Source organism: Arachis ipaensis, chromosome B05 (assembly GCF_000816755.2).
Source record: "Arachis ipaensis cultivar K30076 chromosome B05, Araip1.1, whole genome shotgun sequence".
Lineage (NCBI taxonomy): Eukaryota > Viridiplantae > Streptophyta > Magnoliopsida > Fabales > Fabaceae > Arachis > Arachis ipaensis.
Window position 1 is genome coordinate 13,969,731 of NC_029789.2, and position 12,191 is coordinate 13,981,921.

General features: G+C 38.7%; 2 protein-coding genes across 5 annotated transcripts in view; both read right to left on the bottom strand.

Moving 5' to 3' along the window:
• Positions 5,850 to 8,513, bottom strand: LOC107640204. Its single transcript, XM_021123623.1, has 6 exons — positions 8,120 to 8,513; positions 7,899 to 8,014; positions 6,999 to 7,843; positions 6,694 to 6,923; positions 6,399 to 6,603; positions 5,850 to 6,316 (listed from the first exon to the last, which is right to left on the bottom strand). The coding sequence occupies exons 1-6, from the start codon at positions 8,511 to 8,513 to the stop codon at positions 6,121 to 6,123; spliced, it is 1,986 nt and encodes a 661-aa protein (XP_020979282.1). The 3' UTR covers positions 5,850 to 6,120.
• LOC107643013 (SNARE-interacting protein KEULE) overlaps positions 11,703 to 12,191 on the bottom strand; it is a 7,682-nt gene continuing 7,193 nt past the window's right edge. For all 4 annotated transcript variants that reach the window (XM_021123104.1, XM_016346551.2, XM_021123103.1 and 1 more), the window contains 2 exons: positions 12,066 to 12,157; positions 11,703 to 11,982 (listed from right to left, as the gene is read on the bottom strand). In XM_021123104.1, the coding sequence (XP_020978763.1) occupies positions 11,929 to 11,982; positions 12,066 to 12,157 (146 nt within the window). In that variant the 3' untranslated portion in view covers positions 11,703 to 11,928. The remainder of the gene's footprint in view (positions 11,983 to 12,065; positions 12,158 to 12,191) is intronic.

Sequence of the window (12,191 nt, forward strand, 5' to 3'; positions counted from 1 at the left end):
TAAGTTCTGCCCTTTAAGGACAGAGCAATTCGAAAAGGCCCAAACTGCTAATCCTATAAGTCAATCTTTCATGAACAATAATAACTTAATAATTTTTCCAATTAAATACAGTAATGCATCCACGCTTCTAAATTATGAGGATTTTAGTGCCTCGTTTGACATTTGCCTTAATAAGTATTATTTCCTAATTGTTGCATATATCGGTTCTGGAGTGCTTCCCAACTCGAGATGGTTACTATAGAAAGATGCATGGTTTTATGCAGTAGATAATACCTTTCCCTTATTTTTTACCCTTTATGTTTTACCTTATAAATATATATGCCGTAAATTAGAAGATTTTGCATATAGCATGTATGGAGCAAAAAAGATACTAAAATGGACAAGAGGACCTGAAGAAGCCCTTGAGATATCCATCGAAGGTAATATAATAATTCCTTACTCAACATTCTTTACGTGAGACAGACTTTATTGCCATTTTTATAAATGACATCAATTTTTACGACTGTAGTATCTATTGAATGGAAGGGATCTGAGTGGCTGGTTATGTTGATTTGCATGTGGTCAATATGCTTGGTTCATGATCAGGTTTGCGTACTACAAGGTTCTTATTCACTGCTATTTAATCTGAATGTCAGTAAAGAATCAAGTGCAGGTTTATAGGCTGTTGTAGTTGCATTCTCAGTGATCTATTTTCAAAATGAGAACTAGAAAAAACTATAAAAATTGGGTCGTATATACATATGTACATCCTTATGGTCGAATATGATCAAGACTGCTTGTGCTCCTCTAATTTTAACGAGGGTCAAACTGAAATTGTTACTCGAACAGCAAAATAGAAGAAAAAATTGAGAAGTAGTAATTGAATTAAGGTAAAGGAAGAAACGGATAAAGTATAGTTTATTGAATTTGAAATAACAGAAAGCTTCTAACAATTTTTCTGCCTTTTGAGTTCACGGAGTGAACACTCCACGTCTCCACTCATAACAACTAAATTGATTTTTACCTCTCTCTCCCTTTCTTTCTCATATATCCTTTACAGATTCTAACTAACTCTCTTCTTTTTTACTACTATGCACCCACACTTACTTAGTCATTAGGTAGTCCTTAATCCAATATAGGGCTCTTTTTTCTCTCTTTTCTCTAGTCATTGGCCTATTTTCCCATCTGTTTTTTCTTCCAGTTCAGTTGTGCTCTCTTGAGTTGGGCCTGGAGTCATAGTGACTGCATCAACTATCCCCCTACAATGACTTTGTCCTCATGGTCTAAATCAGAAAACATCCTCTATAACTCCTCATAGTCTATCCATGAAGTCTCCTCACAAGGCATCTCCTCCCAATTAACTATCACTTTCTCAACGAAAATTCCTTCCCTCATCACAGAGCGGCGAGCAATGATGGCCGCACTGAATCTTATATGGTCCAAAAAATCATCTTCCCAACTTCAGATGTTCTTTGTGGAATAAGGTAACTTGGCGATATAGTTTCACTTTCAATAAAATCCAAATCCCCTTCCTTGAACTATTGGTCATGGCGATGCTTATAGTCTTGCTTTTTCATGCGACTGTGGGCTTGATGCAAGTATAAGCCTAACTCGTCATTGAGTATCTCACGGGGTGCGTAGAAAAGCATCTACTTTTAGAATCGGCGAAGTTCCTACAATATACCCCGGTGGTAAGTTCACAAGAAAACCATGGAATGCCACATGGGGAGTCATTTGAATCACATAATAGAATGAGTTGTTGTAGCAGAATTCGGTCCACGGCAAAAACGAAACCCACAGCTATGGCGAGAGTGGGTGAAAGCGCGTAGGTATTGTTCCAACGAGCGACTGGTAACTTCTGTTTGACCATCACTTTGGGGATGGTAAGCAGTGCTATAGTGCAAATGAGTTATGCTATGTTCGAATAAATTGTGCCAGAATTTACTGTGGAAGATGGGATCCCGATCAGAGACAATAGAGGAAGGAAACCCATGAAGCTTAACCACTAGAGTGATAAAAACTTTAGCCACTGAACATGCTGTAAAACCCAGCCATAAGGGCTCAGAATGCACTATCTTGCTAAAATGGTTGACAACCACCATGATAGCCAAATAGCCAACGAATTTCGAAAGTTTCACAATGAAATCTATTGAAAACTCCACCCAAGGACTTGGGGGCAACGATAAGGGATGAAGAAGGCCTGTTGCCTTTGTGGGAGAATATTTGTGGCTTGGTAAACCTCACACTCCTATATGAACTTGTGAAGGTGGTGACGGAGTTCTGGCCAAAAGAACACACTACTAAGGGCCTTGAAAGTTTTAAGCTCACCTTGATGCCCTGCCATGGGAGTCAAATGGAATTCCTTAAGTAGCTAGGCGCGAAGGTTCTCAGAATTCAGAACCCAAATTCTACCACGGTAAGTCATGAGTCCTTCTTGGAACTAAAAATCGGGGGGTTAAAGCTCCTTGATCGTGTTGAGTAACCATTAAGACATTAACTGAGTTTTTTTATCCAATGCAGAGGCGCACCACAATATAGGAATAAGGGATGACTGGATTGTTGAAAAGGCTTGAAACTGAGCTTCCTAGACTTCTTCCCCTTGCCAAGACAGAGCATCTGCCGCTAGGTTGGTCTTGCCGGACCTATACACTACTTTGAAGTCATACCCTAATAACTTGGTAAGGTAAACCTACTGATCAGGGGTTAATACCACTTGGGTCATCAACTCACGCAAGCCTTGATGATTCGTCTTGATGCAAAAGCGATGCCCAAGCAAGTGATGCCTCCATTTAGCTACTGCTTCTGTAATTGGATATAATTCATGGACATAGGCTAAAGTAACCTTTAATCTACTATTGAGATTTTTTGCTAAAATAAGCAATGGGATATCCTTGCTGGGAGAGGACTGCACCAATGCCATGAGCCGAGGCATCAGTTTCAACAACGAAGGGTTGTGTAAAATACGGTAATGCCAATACTGGAGTATGTATGAAAGCCAATTTCAATTTTTCAAATGCAACATCAGCATCAGGCCAAAGTGAAAGTTATTGTCTTTGAGCAATTCAGTTAGCGGGCCACAAAGTGGACATATTTGGCCACAAATCTTCGATAGTACCCAGTAAGACCCAGAAATCCCCGCAATTGCTTCAGGTTGGTAGGTTTAGGTCACTCAATAATGGCACTAATCTTGGAATTGTCAACCTCGACTCCTGCTTTACTCACTACATAGACAAGATATTCCACCTGTTCTTGGCAAAAGGTACACTTCGATAACTTGGCGACGCAATGTTGCTTTTGTAGCACGGCCAAAGTAGTTCTCAAGTGGGTTTAATGTTCCTCGCGGGACCTACTATAGATGAGGATATCATCGAAGAAGACGGCAATAAACTTCTACAAATGGAGGCCAAACACCTTATTCATCACGGCTTGGAAGGTGAATGAAGCATTAGTAAGGCTGAAGAGCATGACCATAAACTCATAATGCCCCAAATGAGTACGGAAAGCTGTCTTGGAAATGTCAGCATCCCGCACCAAAATCTTATGGCAATCTGAGAGTAAGTCAATTTTTGAGAAATAGGTTGGACCATATAACTCATCTAAGATTTCATCAATGGTAGAAATGAGGAATTTATCTTTAACTATGATAGCATTCAAGGTGTGATAGTGACGAGTGACGAAAGTTAGACCAATTAAGGGATTATAATATAATAAAACAGTGTTGCGAGTATAGCTCTTAACTAGCTAAAATCTGCCTTATCAATTTAGAAAGGTTGTCACAAAAAAAGTTTAGAATAAAAATACTGGGAGTATGAATCCCAGGTCGTTTCCCAACGAGTTGCTAGAAAGAGTGCTAATTTATTAATCAGGAGTTTTCGAGAGTTTTGAGAGTTGAATAATAGAAAATAAACAATTGTAATTTAGTGCAATGAAAATTAAAAGAGATTTATAATATTCTAAATAAAAAGCCTTGACTGGGGGAATGATTAATCGGAAGTTCTATCCTTGTTGGGATCTCTTAAGTGTAGTATCAAAAAGGTTGTTGTTTTCACTTAGTTAACCCTTACTAAATAAAGGAAATTCAAGTGATTAAGCTAACTCTTATTCGCAAATCCTAGTCCTCTCCCTTGGGAAGGTCTAGTGTTAGTAAATACAGAACTAGCCAACAACTTCCAATTTAACCATCACTTAAGCCTTCCAACTCAAGTGTCTCCTTTTAATCAACCCCAATGTCAAGTAGGGAATCTACTCCATTGACATGAATATAACGCTTGTAGAAATATAAAAAGAAGACATGATGAATTGAATAAAATAAAGCTTTGAAAATTAATTAAAGATAAAAGTAATCCTTTTCACTAACAATCCATGAAAATAATCCAATTACTACTCTAAATAAGAATTAAGAATATGGAATAAATAAAAGAGTAAGTAAGGAAACAAACTAGAATAGTATCTTCAACGGAGGTGATGACTCTTCAGTATCCAAAATCAAAAGCGATAAACTATGAAACTATGAATGTAAACAGAACCTAGTGGAAGAGTAGTTTCTCTCTAGATTCAGATCTAAAAACCTAAAAACTATCCTAATGAGAATGTGTGAATGTGTATGTTTCTGTGTGTTGAGTCTCTGCTTGTTCCTTGGCTTTATTATATGTTTTTGGGCCAAAAACTGGGTCAAAACGCGGCCCAAAATTGCCCCCAGCATTTTCTGTTAATTTTGCAGATCGTGCAGGTCACGCGTACGCTTCAGTCACGCGTGCGCGTCATTTGGCGAATTTTCTTGTCACGCGTACGCGTCGTCCATGCGTGCGTGTCATCTTGCAAAACTCCATTCCACGCGTACGCGTCAGGCACGCACACGCATCACTGCAATTTTCTCCATTCCGCACGCTCGCGTGAGCCATGTGTGCGCGTCGATGCTCGCTGGTCATCTCCTTAGTTTCTTGTGTTCCTTCCATTTTTGCAAGCTTCCTCTCCATTTTCTAAGTCATTCCTGCCCTACAAAGCCTGAAACACTTAACACACGCTTCACAACATCGAATGGTATAAAGGAGAATTAAAATATACTAATTAAAGATCTCTAGGAAGCAACTTTTCAATCATAAAATAAGACTAGGAAGGAATTGTAAATTCATGCAATTAGTATGAATACATGGGTGAAGACTTGATGAAACCACTCAATTAAACACAAGATAAACCATAAAATAGTGGTTTATCAGATAGTCCACCCAAAATCGCCAACTATCGTCTTTTTTCCGAACCAATAGTACCAAGCTTGAAAAGACAATGTGACTTTCCCTTATCACCCCCGAGTGCAACATCTCGGCTACTAACTTTTCTATCTCCTTTTTTTGATAATGCGGATACTAGTAGGGTCTAACATTTATGGGTGCAGCATCGCGTTGTAATTGGATTTCATGCACAATCTCTCGTGTAGGTGGTAGGTTCTCGAGCTCTTTAAACGCTATCTCATACTCTTGGAGCAACAACTGTACCTTCTCGTCTTATTTTGGGTCTGCTGATTCAGGTGCTAGTTCAATCACCCGCAAGTGCAGAAACGAGACAACAACATCTGCTAATACCATCTTATTCCGGACAGAGTTTTCGATAGCACTTGATTGGAACAAGCATAGTTGTCAGAACCGAACCGGTGATCGAACCGGTCAGGCTACTGGGTCACTGGGTCACTGGTTCAACCGATGGGTCACTGGTTGAACCGGTTAACCCGGTCCCACATAAGAAATGTATAAAATAGCTAAAAACTTAAAAATTAAAAGTTAAAAAACATATCTCCAATAATATTTTAATAAACATTAAATCTCAAATCCTAAAAATAAGTAGTAATACGAAAATAAACATAAAATTTAGTACTATTAGTCTATTACATGAACAACTCAATTTAACATAATGAAAATAACAATTCATGGATTATATCCAAGGAGTAACTTCAAAGTCTGGAAATCTTTCTTCATCTGACAAATCTGGAGCTACATCCTGATTGGTTTCATTCTGATTTGCATTTTCCACAGAAGTATTATTAGCTTCACCATCATCTCGATCATCTTCCAGATTCAATTCATCTAGCATTTCAATAATGTTTCACAAATCATAATCAATAATAAGGCAAAACATTTGGTTAAAGCATTACAAAATCATCCCTAACAACAACATACCCAAATCATCTAAAGCTGATTGAAGAGATATATTTGCAAGATCATTTCGTAAAGCATCAACTTCTTCAGGAGTTAAAAATGGTGGTGAATCTTCCATTATCCATTCTGAATGATCCTCAAATGCATCAAGACAAATTGGATCATAACTTTGCTTTCTCATTCGGTTCCTATATTATCAATTAACTTGATTATTCTTATTATGACTAAAAATTTTAAATAATGCCTTCAAGAAAGAATAATAAAAAGTACCTTTGTTGTAGCCTTAAGTTGTAGTGAACATAAACAAGATCATTAAGCTTTTGATGCTCTAACCGATTCCTTTTCTTTGAGTGAATGTGTTCGAAAATGCTCCAGTTACGCTCACAACCTGAAGAACTGCAAGTTTGACTTAAAACACGAATTGCTAACTTTTGCAGGTTTGGTGCTCCACATCCATAAGATTCCCACCATTGATCTTAACATAAAAAGAAAACAATCACAATCATAAAAATCAAATCTTAAACATATTACAATCATAAAAAACTAATTTTAATACAAAATTTACCAGGCATCACAGTGCTTCGCTCACGTATTGCAGACTGTCTCCCAAAGTCTCCTTCAGCATTCTTAAAGATTCTCTTCTCACTTGTCAATTTAGTAATCAAATCAGCATCACCGTAAGCATACCTCTCAATCACATCTAGTAGGCCAGAAATTGTGTCTTTGTGCTTGTCAAATTCTGCAGAATTAAATCGAAAAGCTGGATTTAACCAATAACCAGCAGCATGAAGGTTTCTTTTAAGTTGTAAATCCCAACGTGAATCTAAAATCTTCAAATAAGGTTCAACAACTCTCTTTCTTTTTTAAAACCTCTTCACCATGTCTTCCCTAGCCTTATACATAGCTTGATAAAGGAAACCCATTGCAGCTCTATCTTCACTATCCACAATACGCAATACATGAACAAGTGACTCCGTAAGCTTAACAATATCAGTGCATTGATTCCAAAATTTAGAATCTAAGACTTGATCCACAAACTTTTTTGCTTTGGCTTCTTTAGAGTAAGCTGAACTTGTCCATTCTCTAGATGTCACCATAGCTCTCAATGCATCCTTTTGAGCCAAAATACTTTGCAAAGCAATGAAATTAGTGGCGAATCGAGTTGGAGCTGGACGAAGTATTTCTCGGCCGCCTGTGAACTGCCTCATCAAGTACAAAGGATGGCAGTGATTATAGATATATTTCGTAATCATTAAAGCTTGTGACACAGTTTCAGTCACTTCCACAAACTTCCCAATATCCTGCAACATCAGATTAATACAATGTGCCGCACAAGGAAACCAATACAATCTAGGAAACTCTGATTCCAACAACCTTCCAGCAGCAACGTAATTTGCAGCATTATCCGTCACTACATGTACAACATTCTCAGGACCAACAAATAACACAACATCCCTAAGCAACTTAAACAAAGCCTCAGTAGTTTTCGAGATATGAGAAGCATCAACTGACTTTAGGAAAACAGTTCCTTTAGGGCAATAAACTAAGAAATTAATTAAAGTACGTCTACAACGAGCAGTCCATCCATCAGCCATGATAGTACATCCAGTTTGTTTCCAAATCACACGATAACCTTCAATCATCTTCTTTACATCTTCAACCAATTTACTCAACAAAATATCCACGAACTCTTTGGTAATTTGGCCCTTTATACCCTGCACCCATGTTTGCAATAGCATCAATCATCGGCTGATAATAAGCTGAATTAACCGCATTGAATGGCACAGAGGCATCCATCATCCATCTTGCAATAGCAATATCACACTTCTCCACAATTTCTTTGCTTTGGAGAACACTTTTAATACTTGGTTGAGCTCCAGGTGTTGCTGCCGGTGGAAAAAAGGATTGTAATCCCTTGACTTGTTTTCCAACTCCCTTTCTAGAGCTAGGTGTTGGAATTCTTGATGCTTGTTGTTGTCACATCTCATTACGTTCAATCTCATCAAATTCCCTTTCAACGTCATCACAAGCACCATAACTTTCTGCATATTCTTCTTGAGTTTTCCTTTTCTTGGTTCGAAGATCTTCAATGTTTTGATTGAATTGGTGTCTCACCACAGCTGACACCTTTCGACATGCCTCAATATCTCCACCTTTTCCAGCCAAATGATGCTTAACCCGGTTAATTCCTCCACCTCTAATAAGCTTCTCGCAATAAATACATACCAAAGCAGTTTTTCCTTTATCCAAAACTTGTTTACAATGGCCCCATGCAGGATCAGTTTTTCCTCTGTTACTATTTTTTTGGGTTCCAATTGAAGGATCAGGAGTTGATCCTTGTTCCTGAGAAGTTGGTGTTTCTGATGGTGTATTTGATGAAGCCATCCTAAATTCCTAATCAACCAGGATCCAGGACTAAATGACTAATCTCCAAGAATAATACACAACAATCCACTAAGGCACTAACTACTAAGAATAATATACAACAGCAACCAACAATGGATAATCAACAAACTGAACAGAAATAAAAAAATAAATCAAGAAACGAGAGATCAAGTCATCAAACAGAAAAATATGTGGTCTTGTTCATGTTCTCATCTGCCCGCATACAAAAATCAAACAGAAATCAAAGTATCAAACATACATGGATTAAAAAATTAAACAGAAATCAACAATCTAAATTAAACAGAAATCAACAACCTAAAATTATTTGAACAACCAACAATCTAAATTCTAACACAAATCAAACAGAACCAAGTAACCAACATACATAATCAATCTACAATAATCAATTAACTTCAAAAAATTAAAAAATTAAAAATACTTAGTTACTTACCTGGCTGGACGGCTGAACCCTGGAGCTGGAGGAATGGAGCGACGAGCAGAGAAGAGGGTGACCGGAGCGACGAGCAAAGAAGAGCGACGAGCAGTAGGCAACGATGGACCGTGGACGTGCTTCTGCCTTCTTCGCGGTGGTGAGTGGCGCAGTGCTCTGGATGTGGTGGTGAGGTGAGTGCCGCGCTGGTTGAAGCTGAATGGGGCGACGAGGTGGCTGAGTGAGTGGCGCACTTCTCTATCTCTCAGCTCTCAGCTCTCATGGTGATGGTGGTCTCTCAAAATTTGGGAATGGGAAGGGAAAGTGTGAAACAGGGCCGGTTCAATACGGGTTTTTCCGGTTCGACTCCTTGTCCGGTTAGATGACTCACCTGGACCGGTTATGGCACCGGTTCACCGGTTTTCCGGTCCGACCGGCCGGGTCGGTCCGGTTCTGACAACACTGGGAACAAGTGTTCCCCCTGCAATTTCACTGTAATGTCACCTACTTTAAACTACATAGTTAGGTGCAAGTAGTTCATGGTCACATCCCCTAGTTGCATTAACCATTGTGCCCCCAACACTATGTCTGCACCCTTGATATCCAAGATAAAAGTTTCTAAACAAAACACATACCCCTACATGTGTAGAGGAACAACACTACATTTAGAGGCACACCTAATACACTCTCCATTCCCAACATAGACATTCAATTGATGCACCTGTGTAAAAAGCATATTCATCTTCTTTGTAGTGATCTCCTTCATGAAATTGTGGGTAATGCTCCCATCCACCAACACCATGACTAGCTTCCCTTCGTATGTCCCTACTGTGCAGATAGTTTTTAGATGGTAAGCACCTACCATTATGGTGAAGCTAATCTCCAGCACATCGCTACCAGCCACCGGGGTAGCGATGTCGAAGAGTGCAACATTAGAATTGGAGAACTTATCCGGTCTTTCCCAAGATAACTCCTCAAGCTCCTCACCCCCTACCAACAACAAGTAAGTGGACTTACACTTGTGACCCGTGAAATATCTCTTATCACAATAATAGCATAATCCCTTGTCTCTCCTCAATTTGATTTTCGCTGCAGATAAACGTATATGTGTCGAGCTCGCTGCTGTGGTGGAAGTGCTCTTCTTAATGGTAGGAATCTCTCCGGGCACTAGTGACGTTACCGTCGGCATTTGCAACGGTGGTGTCCGTGTTGTCGTAACTTGCGTTGGGGTTGCAAGAGCTCGATTTTCATGAGGTCGCAAGTTCAACGATCTCGCTTGGTTCTTCTGTTCATGGAGCTTAGATAAGGAAACTGCCTTTACATATGATTATAGTTTTGCCAACATCAACTCACGTTTTAGAGTATTGGTCAACACAGCAACGGACAAAGAAATCACCTATTCCTTGCTCAACCTGGTGAATTGATTGGAGAGCTCCTCGAATTGGTGTTGATAAGCGGCCACAGTTGTGACTTGTTTGAGTTCTTTTAATGCGGCTTTTGGATAGTGAAAGATACGACAGCCGAAGCGGATGCAGAAGGCCTCTAAAAAACTTTCCCAAGTGTGATTGATAGCGTCATTCACACACCATCGGTACCATGCATAAGATGGCCCTGTCAAATGGAAGGAGAGCATGCACACTTGCCAGGCCTCCGAAACGGCATAAAGCTCGAAGTATTCGCGCGCTCTGAACGTCCATTCCTCTACTCCTTTCCCATCGAACATGGGTAACTCTGTCTTCACACCTTTAGGCCAGCGAAGTTGTTGCGACTCGCCTACGTTTTTGAAAAAGACGCTGGGTGTTCTATGTTCAGGTATCACTTGCTTCATCTTCAAGGTTTCGTGAAGCATTCTCTCGATGTTCTTCATAGAGGATTCCACAGAACCAATCCTCTCCTGAGTACTTGTGATCTATGACATCGTCTCAATTTGACTACGTTACAGCGGGGTAATTTTCGAGCGATTCTGGGTGCATATCTCTTCTAACTGAGACATCGAAATTCTTGAATTCATGGTTGAATTTTTCTCAACAAGAGTACCAAAATGTTACTCGAACAATAAAATAGAAGAAGAAATTCAGAAGTGGTAATTGAATTAAGTCAAAGAAAAAAATGGATAAAGTATGGTTTATTGAATTTGAAATAACAAAAAACTTCTAACAATTTTTCTGCCTTCGAATCCAGGGAGTAAACTCAACTCATAACAACCAAAATGATTCTTACCCCTCTCTCCCCTTTCCTTTTCCATATATCCTTTACAGATCCTAACTAACTCTCTTCTTCTTTATTATTTTGCACAGTGCACCCACACTTAGTCATCAGGTCGTCTTTAGTCTAATATGGGACTCTTCTTTCTCTCTTTTCTCTAGTCATTGGGCCTATCTCCCCATTTGTTTTTTCTCCCAATTCAGTTGTGCTTTCTTGAGTTGGGCCTAGGATCGTAGTGACTGCATCAGATATCAGAGGTGATGACTGATGAATGCCTTGTCCGTACAGAAAGAGGAATCCGTTAATAGATTATAGTGGTTTATGACAACATTCCCTTCTCTTGTCTTAAATATAATTTTTGGTCCGTAATTTAGTTATTTATTTCGGTGAGTATATAGTAAATTTCTCATCTAAGAAAGTTATTATAAATATCTAAAATTTCTTATATTTATATTCATATAATTCTGTATATGTGTCAAACATATGTTCATCATTTCTCTTAAAAACAAAAAAAAAAATGATATTTTTTCCTCTTATGGTTGCAAATGCACTACTTTCAAACCAGGACGATCCGCTTCATAAATCTTTTATTTATTTCAACTATTTTGGTTAGTAAACAATCAAGATTTTCCTTAGTATATTTTTACTGTCTGCATTCAGTTACTCGGCTGAAACACAAGAAGCCGAATGCCAAAGAATATCCAATATCAAGAAGATTACATTATATTACAATTTACAACAGAGACATCATATCTGAAGCTCGTTTCCCAGTCCATGACATCATATCTGGATATCATCCAGTGAGAGTTCATGTGTGGTTATCATCTTAAGTTTCTGCAGAAACCAAAGTACCAAATATATAGTAAGCAAGGGTCATAGAAAAAAAATTGCATTGCAAAGGATCAAAACTTTAATACCGTAATAAATTGGGCAGGATCATCAAGACTTGATGAACCTAGAATAATTTCCCTCTTCAGCTTTCCAGTAAGTTTATGACAAGCCCTAAGCTGAGGATTAAAAACATCAAATCAGACCAGAAAATA

Coding starts and splice junctions, on each gene's coding strand:
- LOC107640204 (XM_021123623.1), bottom strand. CDS start 8,513: ATGGCTTCATCAAATACACCATCAGAAACACCAACTTCTCAGGAACAA. Junction 8,015..8,119: donor GGAATTTGATGAGATTGAAC/GTAATGAGATGT, acceptor TTCCACCGGCAG/CAACACCTGGAGCTCAACCA. Junction 6,924..6,998: donor AGGGAAGACATGGTGAAGAG/GTTTTAAAAAAG, acceptor ACAACTTAAAAG/AAACCTTCATGCTGCTGGTT.